At 40.9% G+C, this 13,372-nt stretch overlaps 1 protein-coding gene across 3 annotated transcripts; it reads right to left on the bottom strand.

The window, feature by feature from the left end:
- Positions 1-96: 96 nt before the first annotated feature.
- ZFYVE21 (zinc finger FYVE-type containing 21) lies at positions 97-13,290 on the bottom strand. Of its 3 annotated transcripts, XM_069018386.1 has the most exons (8): positions 13,092-13,279; positions 7,818-7,868; positions 6,351-6,519; positions 4,541-4,616; positions 4,092-4,183; positions 3,237-3,290; positions 1,632-1,774; positions 97-812 (listed from the first exon to the last, which is right to left on the bottom strand). In XM_069018386.1, the coding sequence occupies exons 1-8, from the start codon at positions 13,212-13,214 to the stop codon at positions 777-779; spliced, it is 744 nt and encodes a 247-aa protein (XP_068874487.1). In that variant the 5' UTR covers positions 13,215-13,279; the 3' UTR covers positions 97-776. The 3 variants fall into 3 exon arrangements, with proteins under 3 accessions (XP_068874487.1, XP_068874489.1, XP_068874490.1); XM_069018388.1 differs by lacking the exon at positions 3,237-3,290 and having other exon boundaries at positions 103-812; positions 13,092-13,271; XM_069018389.1 differs by lacking the exons at positions 97-812; positions 1,632-1,774; positions 3,237-3,290 and adding an exon at positions 3,297-3,586 and having other exon boundaries at positions 13,092-13,290.
- Between the last annotated feature and the right edge of the window lie 82 nt (positions 13,291-13,372).

Here is a 13,372-nt window from a genome sequence, read left to right as displayed (position 1 = left end):
TCCATCACTTAAGAAGTTGTATATTAAAAAATTAAACAGCACCTAATTTTTTTTAAATAAGTGAATTAATTTATTCATATTTGTACATTAAATTGTATACAATTTCAGATAGCATTACAGTTAAGAGTAACAAAAGCTAGTTACCAAAAAAGAAAATACAAAACTAAAAATTATTCTGGAAGCTTATTACAGAAGTGAAGTTTCAAGGTCAAGTTCATGTAAGTCAAATTTGGTGGTATTTGGTGAAATATTTAGATGTTTAAAATGAAATGTTTAAAAAACCCCACATGATTTCTAGAAAATCATATCTAAGGCAGATTTTTTTGTACATTGATTTTAAACATTTGGATAGAGGGAAAAACCTGAGATCTATACCCAAAAGCTATTCTCTGCAGAAGAGACATACACCTTTGTTTGCTTCCTGTAGCAAACAGTATATATATAATGGTTACTATAAAAGTTGTGCTGTACATTAGCTGTAGTGCAGGTCACTTTCATATTAAGTGCCAATAAAGGCTTAACAAAATATACAAAGTCTTAAAAGGTGAGGCTGTTTAAAGCATTAACTGTATACATATTGCACACTACTGTGAATACTCATGGTTCAAAGAAATACTCACATTGCATTTGCCAGTTCTTACATAATGAACCACACTGGAATGGGGGAGAGTCAAGAACAGCAAATATTTCCAGCTGTCAAATCAGCACAGAGTGAGAGGCAGGTCTGTGGAGGCTGGTGTCCTGTGTGTGCCCTCAGGAGGCCACAGCTGCAGTTCTCACTGGTCCCGAGACTCATAGAGAAGTTTTGTTGCCTAACAGATAGGCAAAAGGGCAGTATTAACTGAATTTTCACTTGCAGCCACCTTATCTGCTTCCTACCCCTCCAAAAACCTCCTTTAAAGCCAGGGCTTTAAATTCTTCCTCTATTTTCCTCCATCTGAGTCAGGTACTAGCATTCAGGAAGAGCTGAATGCACTTGCATGGTGATAGAAACTTTCAGCACACTGTTCAGCACAGAGTTAAAAGCTGGGGTAGGGGCACCTGGGGAGCTCCAGAATGGCAATAAAACAGCAAAGAGCCACAAACCTGCCCATGCAGGCACATTATAAATTACAGTTCTGATCAGCAGTTGATCAGGTGAATGATTTGAGTGTGGCTTTTGGCTTTTTTCACCTTAACTTTGACTTGGGAAATACGAACCTTCAGTTTCATTACCCATACAGGGCCTAGCACCAAAAGATTAAAGTCTTTCTGTTTCCAAAACTCAGCAACTTTGAACCTTTGTGAAGTAGTAAAAGCAACTAGCTGAATTTAGGTTCAAAAGTATATTTCATAATGCACATTTTTTCAGTCAGTAACAAAAACCCAAGGAACCTTAAAGTCATCTACTACCACAGATAAGATCTTGGGACACCCTTCAGAGTGCACAAATTCTTCAGCTCTCTGAGCATAAAGCTAAAGTCATGTTCACTACAGCCAGGCATAGCTTCTGTTTTCTAAGCAACAAGGCCCTAAAGTCCTTAATAAAAAAATAATATAAATACTAAGGCTGAATGCTCTCTTTGGTGCTACTAAACACCCCATGTAAAGATTTTCTTCAGCCTTGTCTAAGTTTTGGCTGCTTTGCTTACCTTATGCATAGCTGCCAGCCAGCTTGCTGACAGCTTCTTGTTACAGCTGAAGTCTTCACCGGCAGTAAACTTCATCTGCATCACCTCCTCCGACCCTGGTACCTTGTACTGCAGGATCATACCTATGGCACGAGTGTTGCCTCCTGAAAAGAGAAATAACATGTGGACCAGCAGCAGGTTTTACCAACCTTTTCCAGCTCGTGAGCATGTTTGAAGAAGTGTGCTCATTGCCCAGTTCAGAGCATGAGCAGCTGCTGGAGCCAATGAGTTCATGACCACGGCTCATAGTGCCAGGGCAGTGGAACCTGCAGCCTCAGTATTGTTTCATCCTCTCTGCCAAGCACCAAGGCAGAACCTGCATCAGCCCTCAGGTAAAGCCACACACATCTAGAACACCCTCATTATTTACTATCACCATGTTAAGACATTGATACCACACTTTCACACTGTAGCCTCGGTCTGTAGGCTTTAGTGTCCAGTTAGACTGATGGCAAAGCAAGATCCTGCTGGATACAGAGTTTGGCACAGCAGGCAGCAGTCCTCCAAACGTGGCAAAGGTTGGGAATGATGCTTAAGACTAGAGAACAGGTGACAACATCATTTACTTACTGAAGGAAATTGCTACAAAAGATGCTGCTCTGACAACAGTGCAATAGCAAGGTGTTTATATCTCTCTTACTGAGGCTGCAGACAAAGATAATCCAAAGCAAAAATACAGACATTAAACAAGAACTTGTAGAATGACACGTTATTGTCATTACTTCCTGCAGCAGTGGACCATAAACTAAGCCCTAGGAACAGCACCAGCATACACAGGACACTTTTTGCAAAGCTCTTTTTAAAAGTGTCTGCATGAGAGGGCTCCTGGAGGCTGTTACTGCAGTATCTGAGGAGCCAAAACAAACCACAATCTAAGCCAAACTCAATCTAGTTAGTGCTGGTAGTGCACCTAACCCGGTCAGAAGCCCACAGCAGGGTTTATAAAAGAGCTATTTTCTACTCTCCTAGGATAAATGGAAATTCATCAATTGCTTCCCTGCACCTACTGGTCAGAGTAATGGATTAAGAGTCTACTGAAAGATAAACCAGTTGAAATCAAACACCTACAGCCTTGACCAAAAGTTGCCCATGTCTGGTATTACTAAGGCAGAACACACCTTGCATAACAAAGAGGCCTTTCTTTTAAAGTTGTGTAAAAGCAAGCCATTAATTAACAGTTTCAGTGCAAAGCCTTTCCACACAGCACAAAGGGAGTATCTTCATTTCTAGTATGCCCAATTCAGCAACCTACTGAAGCAGGTGATCTGTAACCCTGTGTAGCACTGCAGATACCATTTCTCATCTTCCCTTCTCCCAGCATGGACAACAGCACATTGGTCTAAAAAAGGCCTTGAGTGCCTTAGTTCTCCTCCAGAGTGTTACAAAACATTCACTCTTGGTTTATTAAACAGACATATGGGAAGGAACAGATACATGTCAGACTTGAACATAACTCAAGTTGAGCAGCAATTATGGATCAAGCAAATAATCAACACTGCAGAGAAGAAAGATGTGAGGGGGTCATGACATGCTTGGGTGAGTCATGCTGAAAGGCACTGGTGATACCTTCAGTAACAGGCTGGCTCTCCAGAAGGCTGGTGTAAGTGTGAATATCTCTTCCTACCATCAAGAAGGAAGGCAGGCAGAAAAGAGATAAAGCAGTCAGAAGAGTGGCGAACAAGAAATTACAGGAGCATTAAGTGACCCAGCAGGACACCTGGTTGATTTGAATACCAAGGTAAGTTTATTCAAGTTAACATGCTATACTAACTGAATATTGCACAGATAGGCTGTGCAATTAGAAAAACCCAGCAGTGACAGAAGTGTTGATAAAGAACAATTATTGAAATTCCTGACCTTGTTTGTTCTCATTTCAGTCAAATCATATTCAGGTTCATCCTGAAATACTCTAAAATCTGGTAAGAGATGGGGCAGTAAGTAGCTGCACTCCAGTTTAGGTATTACCAGTTTCATTTGGCCACCCCTTAAATCTTGAATGAAATTAAGAAAGCATAGTTTAATTATTTATTTCCCCCTCCCCCATTTCATTCTGTTAATGTTTGCACCACTCATGGCAAAATCCCAGCTGGATTCTGAAATGGAAGCTACCAAAGACTAACAGTTCCCTCCTATAAGCTCTTAAATCAGTAAACATCTGTGTTTACCCAAGAGAACAGATGACAACCACCCATACTCAGGTTTATCTAGAGGCTCTCCAACATTAAGGCTGTAGGGGAACTTCTCAATCTTCAGGTGTTTCCCCAAATCCCAGTAGCCACATGGACAGGGTCTCACAGACTGTGCTCTATTCTGAGAGCAGTTGTAACTAGCACAGTTACACTGAATGCACTGTCTACCTCAATAACTGCAGTGTCACATTTTTTTCCTTAATACTTCATTTATAGTAAAAGAAAAATTTACCTCCAGGAGTAAATCCCTCTGTAAGTATCTGAACAGTTGAAATCTGTGTAATTTCAATTTCATAATGGCTGTCTCCATCCAAAACCAGGTATCTACATAATAGAAGGAAAACTTTCAGGTTTTTTATCTACAATATCAAGTCCAAATCAAAGGAAAAAAAATAAAACAATCTCTCAGTGACGCTATTTATGTGTTCTTTGGGGTGACGAGGGATAGAAATCAATCAGAAAATACTACTTTTCATTGAAATTTCACCCAAGACACTCTGATCCACATTCCTAGTAAATTCAAACAAACATTCCAGTATTGTTGGATCTATCAGTCTGATTACTCTCTCCAGTATCCTTAGGGCATGTTAGACATATTTTTTTAGGTTATTATGTAATAATAGAGCTGTAAGGGCAACAATGCTATAGTTTACAAGTGCAATTTCTATCAATCTTTCTCACCTCTGGTTGTTGGAAAGTCGACAAACCATGAGCTCAGATTTATCAGATGTTCCCAGAGTTACAAAGAATGCAGCACCTGGAAAGAAATGTTTTAGCATACTAATACAGAATTCAAGAAGCAATTTTCAAGTATCAGAAAGAATAACTAACCTTTACTTATTATTACTGAATTGAGTGCAGTAAGAGAATAACTGAAATGTTAAACTGATTAACATCAGCAAAACACTCAAATATAAAATGCTCATCTTTAATTATCATGTTCTGAATCACAGGAGCTTATCACATGTGCTATGTGATTTCTCCCACATGTAAAAATGCAGATGATATCCAAGAGGAATCTTTTAAAAATGAGAAGAGATTTGGAGGTGGCAAAGACAGGCAATTAAAGACCTCTGTGGTCACTGTAACACAACCATTTCAGCATTAAAAAGAACAGTTTTAATAGCAGGACGTGACCTTCAGTTCTATGCTTAATAAACAGTAAAGACATCTCTTTTTCATTACTGAAGACTGGCTCAGTGTTATTGTTGACTGGTTTATTGTCTTATTGAAGACTGGCTTCAGCCTTCATGTTGTATTTCTTCCTCCTCAAAACTGCTTTGGCATGGGGAAAGTCACTGTTGCTACATTAGACAAGTGACTCAGAACTCCAAGCAGCCCTACACACCCTACCCCTTTACTTCCTCCATGCCTCATGCTCCCTGTATTACCTAATCCCAATACTGCTGGCCTGGGAAAGGAAGAAAGTAACATCCAGCCCTGCCACATGGTCTGCAATCTATCTCTGTAAGCTGAACCTTGCAGCAGCCCCAGAATTTCACCTCGTTACTTCCCAGTTTAGCTGGGCGCGCTGACCCCCAGCACAGACCCTGTGCTGCTGCTGAAGTGAGACACAGACAGAGACAGCAGCACCAAGGCTGGACAAGGACATCACAGCCACCATCCCATCTCTCTGGCCACTATCTGTGGCTCTACAGAGCAAGTCAGGAACAACTTCAGAACATGAATGCAAACAGGAGAAGCTTTAAAAAAAGTCTTCAGTTTAGAAGATGCGATTTAAAAACTCCTCTACACCCTCATGGCAAAGCAGAGTGATGAATGATTTATGTGCTCCAGGAATTAACACACTCCCTTCTGAACCCAGGATCTCCCCAGGAACATCCATGCCCATGACATGTGGGGCTTAGTGTATCCATTATGCACACTGGCATCATGCTGAGAGACCATCAAAAGGCACTGAAGGATCACAGAATAGTTTAAAAACTGAAGTTTCAGCTTTCTTAATGTAATTGGAACATGAATTACTGTACTGCATGTAGGTTTAATCCTATGGTAAATTGAGTTCTCATGATGATCTACCATAAACCACAGCTGTAGGCCACAGACAAGATCAAAGCTCTCAGATGAAGCTTGAAACAAGCACTGTATCTTGTATGAAAATACTAAAATAGTCTCTTATTTTTCATCCTTATTTAATGTAACAGGAATATGGCTAAAAGATGCATTATTTCAAGGAAAATGCCAACTGCATGCACATCTGTTCTCACAGGCATTAAAAATTTGTCTTTAATTAAAACACTCTTTGTAAAGACCAAGAAATACAAACTGAGAGGTGTAAACATTAACTAAGAAGGGTGAACCTCTCTCTAAATAAACCAGTACCACAGAATTATTAACTGAAAAACAAGAGGCATGACAAAGAGGAGACAACCACAGCTTGTCGGACACGAGGCATCACTCTTGCTGTTCATCAGAATTTGAATAAGTACAAATGAGATAGAAACAGCCCATCTGTGCATTCAGTGCTTACCATTCATGAGCACTTTGAGCTGTTTGTCGTAGAACTCTGTCTCTTTCTGCGAGACCAGGGCACACTCCGCACACTGGCGCACAGGGTCCACGAAGCACATGCGAGGCAGAGGCACTTTTTTACTGCAGCACTTGTCACAGAAACACTTCCCACACCTTCGGCAGTGATGCTAAGCACAAGAGAACATTTCCTTTATTTATTTACAAAGGAAACTGGTAGAGAATGATTTGATAAGGTTGCTACAACAGTTTCTCAGGTGTGAAATGTGCAAGTTGAGGGACAGGTAAAGGAAATTAACTGCTACAGTGGCAGACAGGAATCTCTGAAGGTTGGATACAAAGGACTGAGTACAGTATGAACAGAAGCACTCTAAGCCTTTGCTGGCACTCTGTAAAGATGCTTCTGAAGCAGAAGAGACAGGAAAGGCCTTATCTGGTGTCCAGTAAATCCTTCACCTCATTGTCAATAAAAACGAAAGAGAAGAGTGGTTTCCAGGTCCCTTCCCATTTCTGAAAAAAGATCTTGGGGAACTTCAACTGAAGTTTCTATTCGCCAGCTGAAAATACTTCTCTTTTAAAACATATTCTCAAGTTTCTCCCAAGGAAAAAATATAAAAATTTTTATCCTTATAACAAAGACATTGCTCTTATCAGAAATATCAGGCAGCGCAGCACAAATCCAATGAAGTTGCGAAACCAGAACAAGTATTGCAGTGTGTTTCACAGCCCCTAAATCTGCAACCAGTGGCCTGTGCTCCAGATCACTGCTGGGGTGTGACAGTGCCAGATCTTCCTGAAGCAAGTTCTCATGACAGAACAAGTACTCACAAGCAAGCAGGAACTAATTTGTGGCTCAAGTAACTGACAACACTGCAGCTTTGGTCAGTGTTCGGCTTTCCTCCCAAATGTTCTGCAAAATTCTCTGGAGTACCTATTTCCCAGGGCTACCTCCAATTGCTTTCCAAAGCTAACACAAGGGAAACAAAGAAACCTCTTATCTGGTATAAGACATGAGTGTGTCTGGTTTAAATTTCTCCTTCCTTCTCCCTCCAAACAGTTAAATTAAAAAACATGAACTATGTCACTGCTCTAAAAGACATACTTCCACATCTTTCTTCACTTTCACAAGCCTGTGCTAACAAATTGTCAGTGGAATTATACAAAGGAATGATATTCCCTCCTAAAAATCATTGTTGGCCTTCTTTGGGAGGGTGCTTTGCAGAATTCTCCATGTCATATTCTGCACACTACCATGCATTCCACAGTGACCTCTTACCATTAAAAACATAATTTAATGTTAGTGTTTTCTCTTCATCCAGTGAGCCTAATTATGTAGTTTTTACACTTTCTACTTCAACCAGAATTTCTCTCTTCCAAACTCAAGACAAATCCTTATTTACTTTTCAAAAGATGTCCATTTTAGTATTTTGCGACAGTTACTAGTTTATATCTCATTGATTTCTCTTACCTTTCTAGTTATGAAGTCAAATTTTGTATCACACTGCATACATCTTGGGCACTAGAAAACAGCAGAAATTAAGATTAGTCTACAAATTTTTTACACCTTTAATTCTACCACCATATACAAAGAATAAGCTTTATATTACGCCCTATAAAGTAACACCTCCAACAAATTTCCATCCGTTATCTTTTCACCTGGATGGCTTTCAGTGAATACTGATGTAGCAAAATAATGTCAACTCTATTTGCAAGGCAAAAAAAAGCTGCCAAACTTCCCCCTAATGAATAATGCATCTTGCCAGCAGGCAAAACTACATCTCAGAAGTATCTACTGTTCTTGATAATGTTTGGCTATGCAGACAGTCCTATATGCCAGTCAACTGTTTTTCTGTAAGTTGTCCTTGCTGTATTCTACCACGATGCTCTGCTGACTGTCTAAAACATTGTTTACACAATTTAATGCTCTCAATACTCACACATTTTTGAAACATGCTATGAAATACTTGGTTTTCTTCCAAGGCACCAAGACCTAATGTTTATTCCAGCTACAAAAAGTCACTTCCTGAAATATCTCTTTCCTAAAACAAACTTACACCCACACTCCTTTCAAAAAATGCCAGAAAAAATTTGAAGGAGTTTCTCCCTTGCAACTAAGTAGAGTTTAAGGGGTGACAGTCTGGATTGTGTTAACAACCAGAAGTGGTCAGTGACTGTTGGACAATGAAAATGTTCTGTATAAGTCACCTACCAAAGGGCTGATACTTAGCACTTAGATCACTGGATTTTCAACAAAGCTTTACATATCTTTATCCACCATATCAAATCCCAGTGTCTGAGGCTTATAATGCAATTTTTTCTATATTTACTTGCAAATATTAATGCAAAATTATGCCTGACATCTTACTCAGGAGAACATGGTTAGATCCTGTAGTAAGCTTTGTAACTCTAGAAACCAAAACTCCTCAAACCAGACTAACTCAGACTACAGCAGAATGTCCTCTTGAACACATACCCTAAGATGAGCAGGTGTTATTTGCTAAGCACACAGTAATCATCCTTTGCCTTTAATTAACATAGTTCAATACTTAACCTTTTTTCTTCTATAAATCTCCTCAGGTTACAACAGCTTCTGTTCAGGGACTTTTACTCCAGCAGATACTCAATCACTGTCACAAGTTCAACAACTGCAGCCAAGAAAATATTACAGCACCTAAATGAAAAATTCCCCAGAAACTATTCATGTCCTTTTGAAGTGTAAGCTTGTTAATAACTGGCAATAGTTTATATGAAAGGTTCTGGTGTCTAAACAGACGTTTAACACATTAGAGGGCAATGGCAGTCACTGTAGTGAAACGTAAACACCTACTTGCAGAATTTGTTACAACAAACTGTTTCTAAATCCCACACAAAAGAGCACTAGAAGTGTTCCTGAATTGTTTTAAATAACACTGAACTAAGGCATCCAAACACATCTTTTCACAATGGCTGCAGAAAAGCTTATTTCAACATTCACTGACAAGTAACCTTCAGCATGAAGCAATTTCAGCATTCACCAGGCTTCACCTCTGTTACAAGTAGTACTCTACAGCTAGTATCATGCCCTACTCTAATGTTTTATTTTTTGACATGTAGTTAAATAGCTTGCCTGAGAGCTGCACCTGGCAATAATTTTGGTATACCCTGAATTTACTTGGGTTTTAATTCATTTTCTTAATGAAAACACATGGGAAATTTTTGGTTGAGTTTTGGTGGTGGGGCTTTTTTTTAGCTGGCCTGGGCTGGGTTTTTAGGGGGGTTGGGTTTTTTTGTTTATTTGTTTCTTTGGTTTTTGCCAAAAAGCAGAAAGCACAAGTCACAAGCTAGAGGGAAAAAACAAATCAAACCCAAAACTTTTCTAAATACCCTCCTACATAGATTTCATACAGAATGCTATGCTAAACATAAAAGTGGTTTTTAGGAAGGAACAAAATTATCCATCCTCTTATTTAACACAAACTATAGAAAAATATTTCTGAATTCCAGACCTGTGATGATAGCCCTGCCTGATACAAAGAGCAGTCCTAAATAAATCACAAGTCAAGCTGCACATGGTAGCTGGCATTGCAAGATGGGATTTTCCTTCATCTAGCAAGAGGAAAATGGAAGAACATCCATCAGCTGATGGATCTTGCATTACTTGTAAAATACCAAGAGCTGGTTCATTGCAAACTTCTCATGGATTTGCTCAAGTATGATAACTTCTTCCCATAATCCCATGGATCCAGACAGAGGTGAGAACTCCATTGATGGACAGGAATCTATAGTTACACTCCACATGCTTTATTTGCATAAATAATAACAGAGTGATTCAAGAAGTGATGAATGGGAACACCGGGCTAAGCTCCTTAACACAGTGAACCTTTGCAAACAAGAAAGTTCAGGAAATCCCACCCTGGAACACGCCTGGCCAAAGCAGCTGAGGCCAGAGGGGGAAAGGGCAGGATGCAAACAGGGCAGACACAGCTCATGGTGCTGACACTGCAGCTGCCCAGGCCCATTCACTGCCTGAGCCTGAATTTTGCCAGGAGTCCAAGGGCAGCTCTGCCACACAGTCAGTGCCCCTCCAAGAGCCTGAGCCAGAAGAGGAGCCAGCTAAGGAAAGCTCAGTTCCCTCCTGCAGCCACGGAGGAGCCCCAGGGAACCCCTTCCACCACATCTGTCAGCTCCTCTGCAGCACACAGTGTTCCTCAGCCACGGAAACATCTGGTACACAGCTGGCTATCACGAGGTTTGGCCACCTCTGCAGGCAAACTGACACATTTTACTCAATTTCTAGTCCAAGATTTCCTTAACAGAAATCTCATCAATTAAGCTCTGCTGGTGATTAACAAAGAAATTCTGAGTCAGACAAGGCACATGCAGAGACAAACATTTTAAGGTCTGTCTTGAGTTTAATGATGCTCAGCACAGACTTTCACAAATCCACCTCAACTCGTTATCTGTATTACAAATAAGACTACCAAAAGTAAAGTTTTCAGTAGTCCTGCTTCAGCCTTGCATTTCAAATTCCTCATAGTAACTGATACTTTAAGACTGTATAATCTTGTGAACTAAAAATTAAAAACCGAATTATATTTCAATGCTGCATAAGCGTCACAAAACTACTAACTGCTGTAATTCTTAGGTGGCCTTAATTTTAAAAAATAAGCCAGTAGACTCTTCTTGCATAAGAAAAATAAAGCCACTGGATTTGTGAGTGTTTCTGGCTGCACAGCAAAAGCCAATGGAATTGAAAAGCCAGATCAGCATTTGCTTATACCATTCAAGGTCTTGTCTTGGACACAGACACTTCATTTTTAATTATGTCTGACATGGTAACAAGAGCAAGCATTCTCAACTAATTCACTGTCAGGTAACACTGTCTCTTTAAAATTAATTTCTTAACAAAACATGGAGTTTATAAGCTTCCCTGTGTATCACATGTCTGTTTTATTTAAGGAAAAAGTTTGTAACGTATTTGGCAGTTGTTAACCAAAGGGATGTCAGAACTCTAAAATACTTCCAGAAATTTAGTAAAATAACTAGCCACAAAATAAGAATTCATATTCTTAATTTTGCATTAACAAATGCATTTAAAATATATGCTCTATCACACTTTCTCTCAATAGCAAATGCCACTGAGCACATGCAGTCACAACTCAACACCCTCAGCTACTGACCAGCAGACTAGAGGTGAAAAGTTGAACTTTAAGGAGAATAAATACCTGCAAAATAACTGTAATATAAAATTCAAACTAACAACACACATCAGACCGATGTATCTAAAATATACAGACACAATTATCTAAATATATCTAACTAGTTTAAATAAATCCTACCACAACCCCCAAACAATCTTTAGTTGAATTACGATGGTTGTATATATTAGAATTGAGTTAGAGATACTTTGTTTTCCTTAATGAAACCAGTCTTCTATAATCAAGGACTACTGACACGCTGAAGTGCACTTCAGAAGGTCAGGGAGGAAACGAATTTCAATTGAACTGTTACACAAACAACATCCCCCGATGAGATGATGTCAGGACTCAGGTTTCCAGGTGAGTGCACGGGATGCTGCAACTCCGCCGGGCAGCAGAAGCAGCCCAAAGGGAAACCACTTGCACAAGAACTGCTCAGACTTTGCTCACAGATAAACACACACCCCACAAGCGACACACCCAGACCGCAGAGCACACGGGGGGCCAGCTGGGGGGGACAGGGGCTCAGTCCTTCAAAGGACACGCCACTGAAAATTTACCTTACCCACACTTCACATAAGACATGCAAGAAACTGCTGCTGCTGATGGCTGGGAGGTTTTTCTGTGTATGGGAAAGAACAACTTGAGAAAACTCCCACAAGATACAGCAGCAGACGGCTTGTTCAGAAGGAGTTAAAAACTCGCTTTCCAAAAAAGAATTGTTCTGGACAAAGCCAGCAAGTGACTTACGACTCCCACCCTTTATAGCAGGACAGGTTGGCCGAAGCTGCAGCAGCTGTGCTGGCAGAGCGAGCCCCCAGAATTATTACTTTTACACAGAACTTTCAGCATCAAGAGATACCAGGTAGAGGAAAAAAATTTCTTCCTCCTTCCTAACCAAGGGAGGACTCAGTGTTCCCATACAAACAACCAACCACGTCCGTATCTGCCAAAGAACGGCTTTGTTGGATGAGTCCCGGCTTAAATTCACATTGGCTCATCTAAAATAAATCCTCATTCCGGTCACATTTAAATGCACTGGCGTGTGTCCACACCACAGAACGGTGGCAATAAATAAATAAACAATGGATTCTATGTTGTATGAGCATCTGGCTGCAGGGACTGGCAACAAATAGCTCTCATTACATGAAATGAAAAATATCACCATTACGTTGTTTACTTGATAAGTACTGAAAGCAAAGTTGACTGAAATAGATGGAATTGTTCAATGATTGTTAAACACTGCGAACACTCACACCAGGAGGCAGAAGGGCTGCTCTAACTCAGCCTTATTGCCTCAATAATGTGTGCAATTAGTTTTAAACTTGCACGGCTTTCAGAACCACCTTAATAAGCACTTAAAGCAACGCTACACAGCTCGCTACACTTCTAAATCAGCAAATCGCTCCCAAACTTTCGCGACGGGGCCGCACACCCGTAAAAAACGAGTGACAGACCTATCCTTGCGCCCTTTAATCCATTAAGGTATGGAAAATAAAAAAGCGAAGGGAAAGGAGAGAGGGAAGGGAGAAAGGGAAGTGCGGCGCCCCTGCCCCCGGCGGTACCTCCTTGTCGGGCACCCAGGGCGGCTCGTCGAGGCCGAAAGGGCTGCGAGCGGCGCGGTGTTCGGGCACCATGCGCAGCCCGCTGGGCGAGCGCACCAGCTTCTTCGCGTCGCCGCCCGACATCTTCCCCCGCGCGCCACCGCCGCCGCGGGACGAGCGCCGCCGCCGCCCAATGGCCGCGCGGCCCTGCGGGACGGGCACGGCACGCAACCAATGGGAAGCGGCAACTCGCCAGCCCCGCCCACCCGCTCGGGGCTTTCCAGCCAATCCCGTGCCCCTTG

This window comes from Aphelocoma coerulescens, chromosome 5, assembly GCF_041296385.1.
Source record: "Aphelocoma coerulescens isolate FSJ_1873_10779 chromosome 5, UR_Acoe_1.0, whole genome shotgun sequence".
NCBI classification, from domain to species: domain Eukaryota; kingdom Metazoa; phylum Chordata; class Aves; order Passeriformes; family Corvidae; genus Aphelocoma; species Aphelocoma coerulescens.
This window is presented reverse-complemented; position numbering and strand designations above follow the sequence as displayed.

Coding starts and splice junctions, on each gene's coding strand:
- ZFYVE21 (XM_069018386.1), bottom strand. CDS start 13,214: ATGTCGGGCGGCGACGCGAAGAAGCTGGTGCGCTCGCCCAGCGGGCTG. Junction 7,869..13,091: donor CCTGGGTGCCCGACAAGGAG/GTACCGCCGGGG, acceptor GCTGTTTTCTAG/TGCCCAAGATGTATGCAGTG. Junction 813..1,631: donor GGCTGGCAGCTATGCATAAG/GTAAGCAAAGCA, acceptor CCTATCTGTTAG/GCAACAAAACTTCTCTATGA.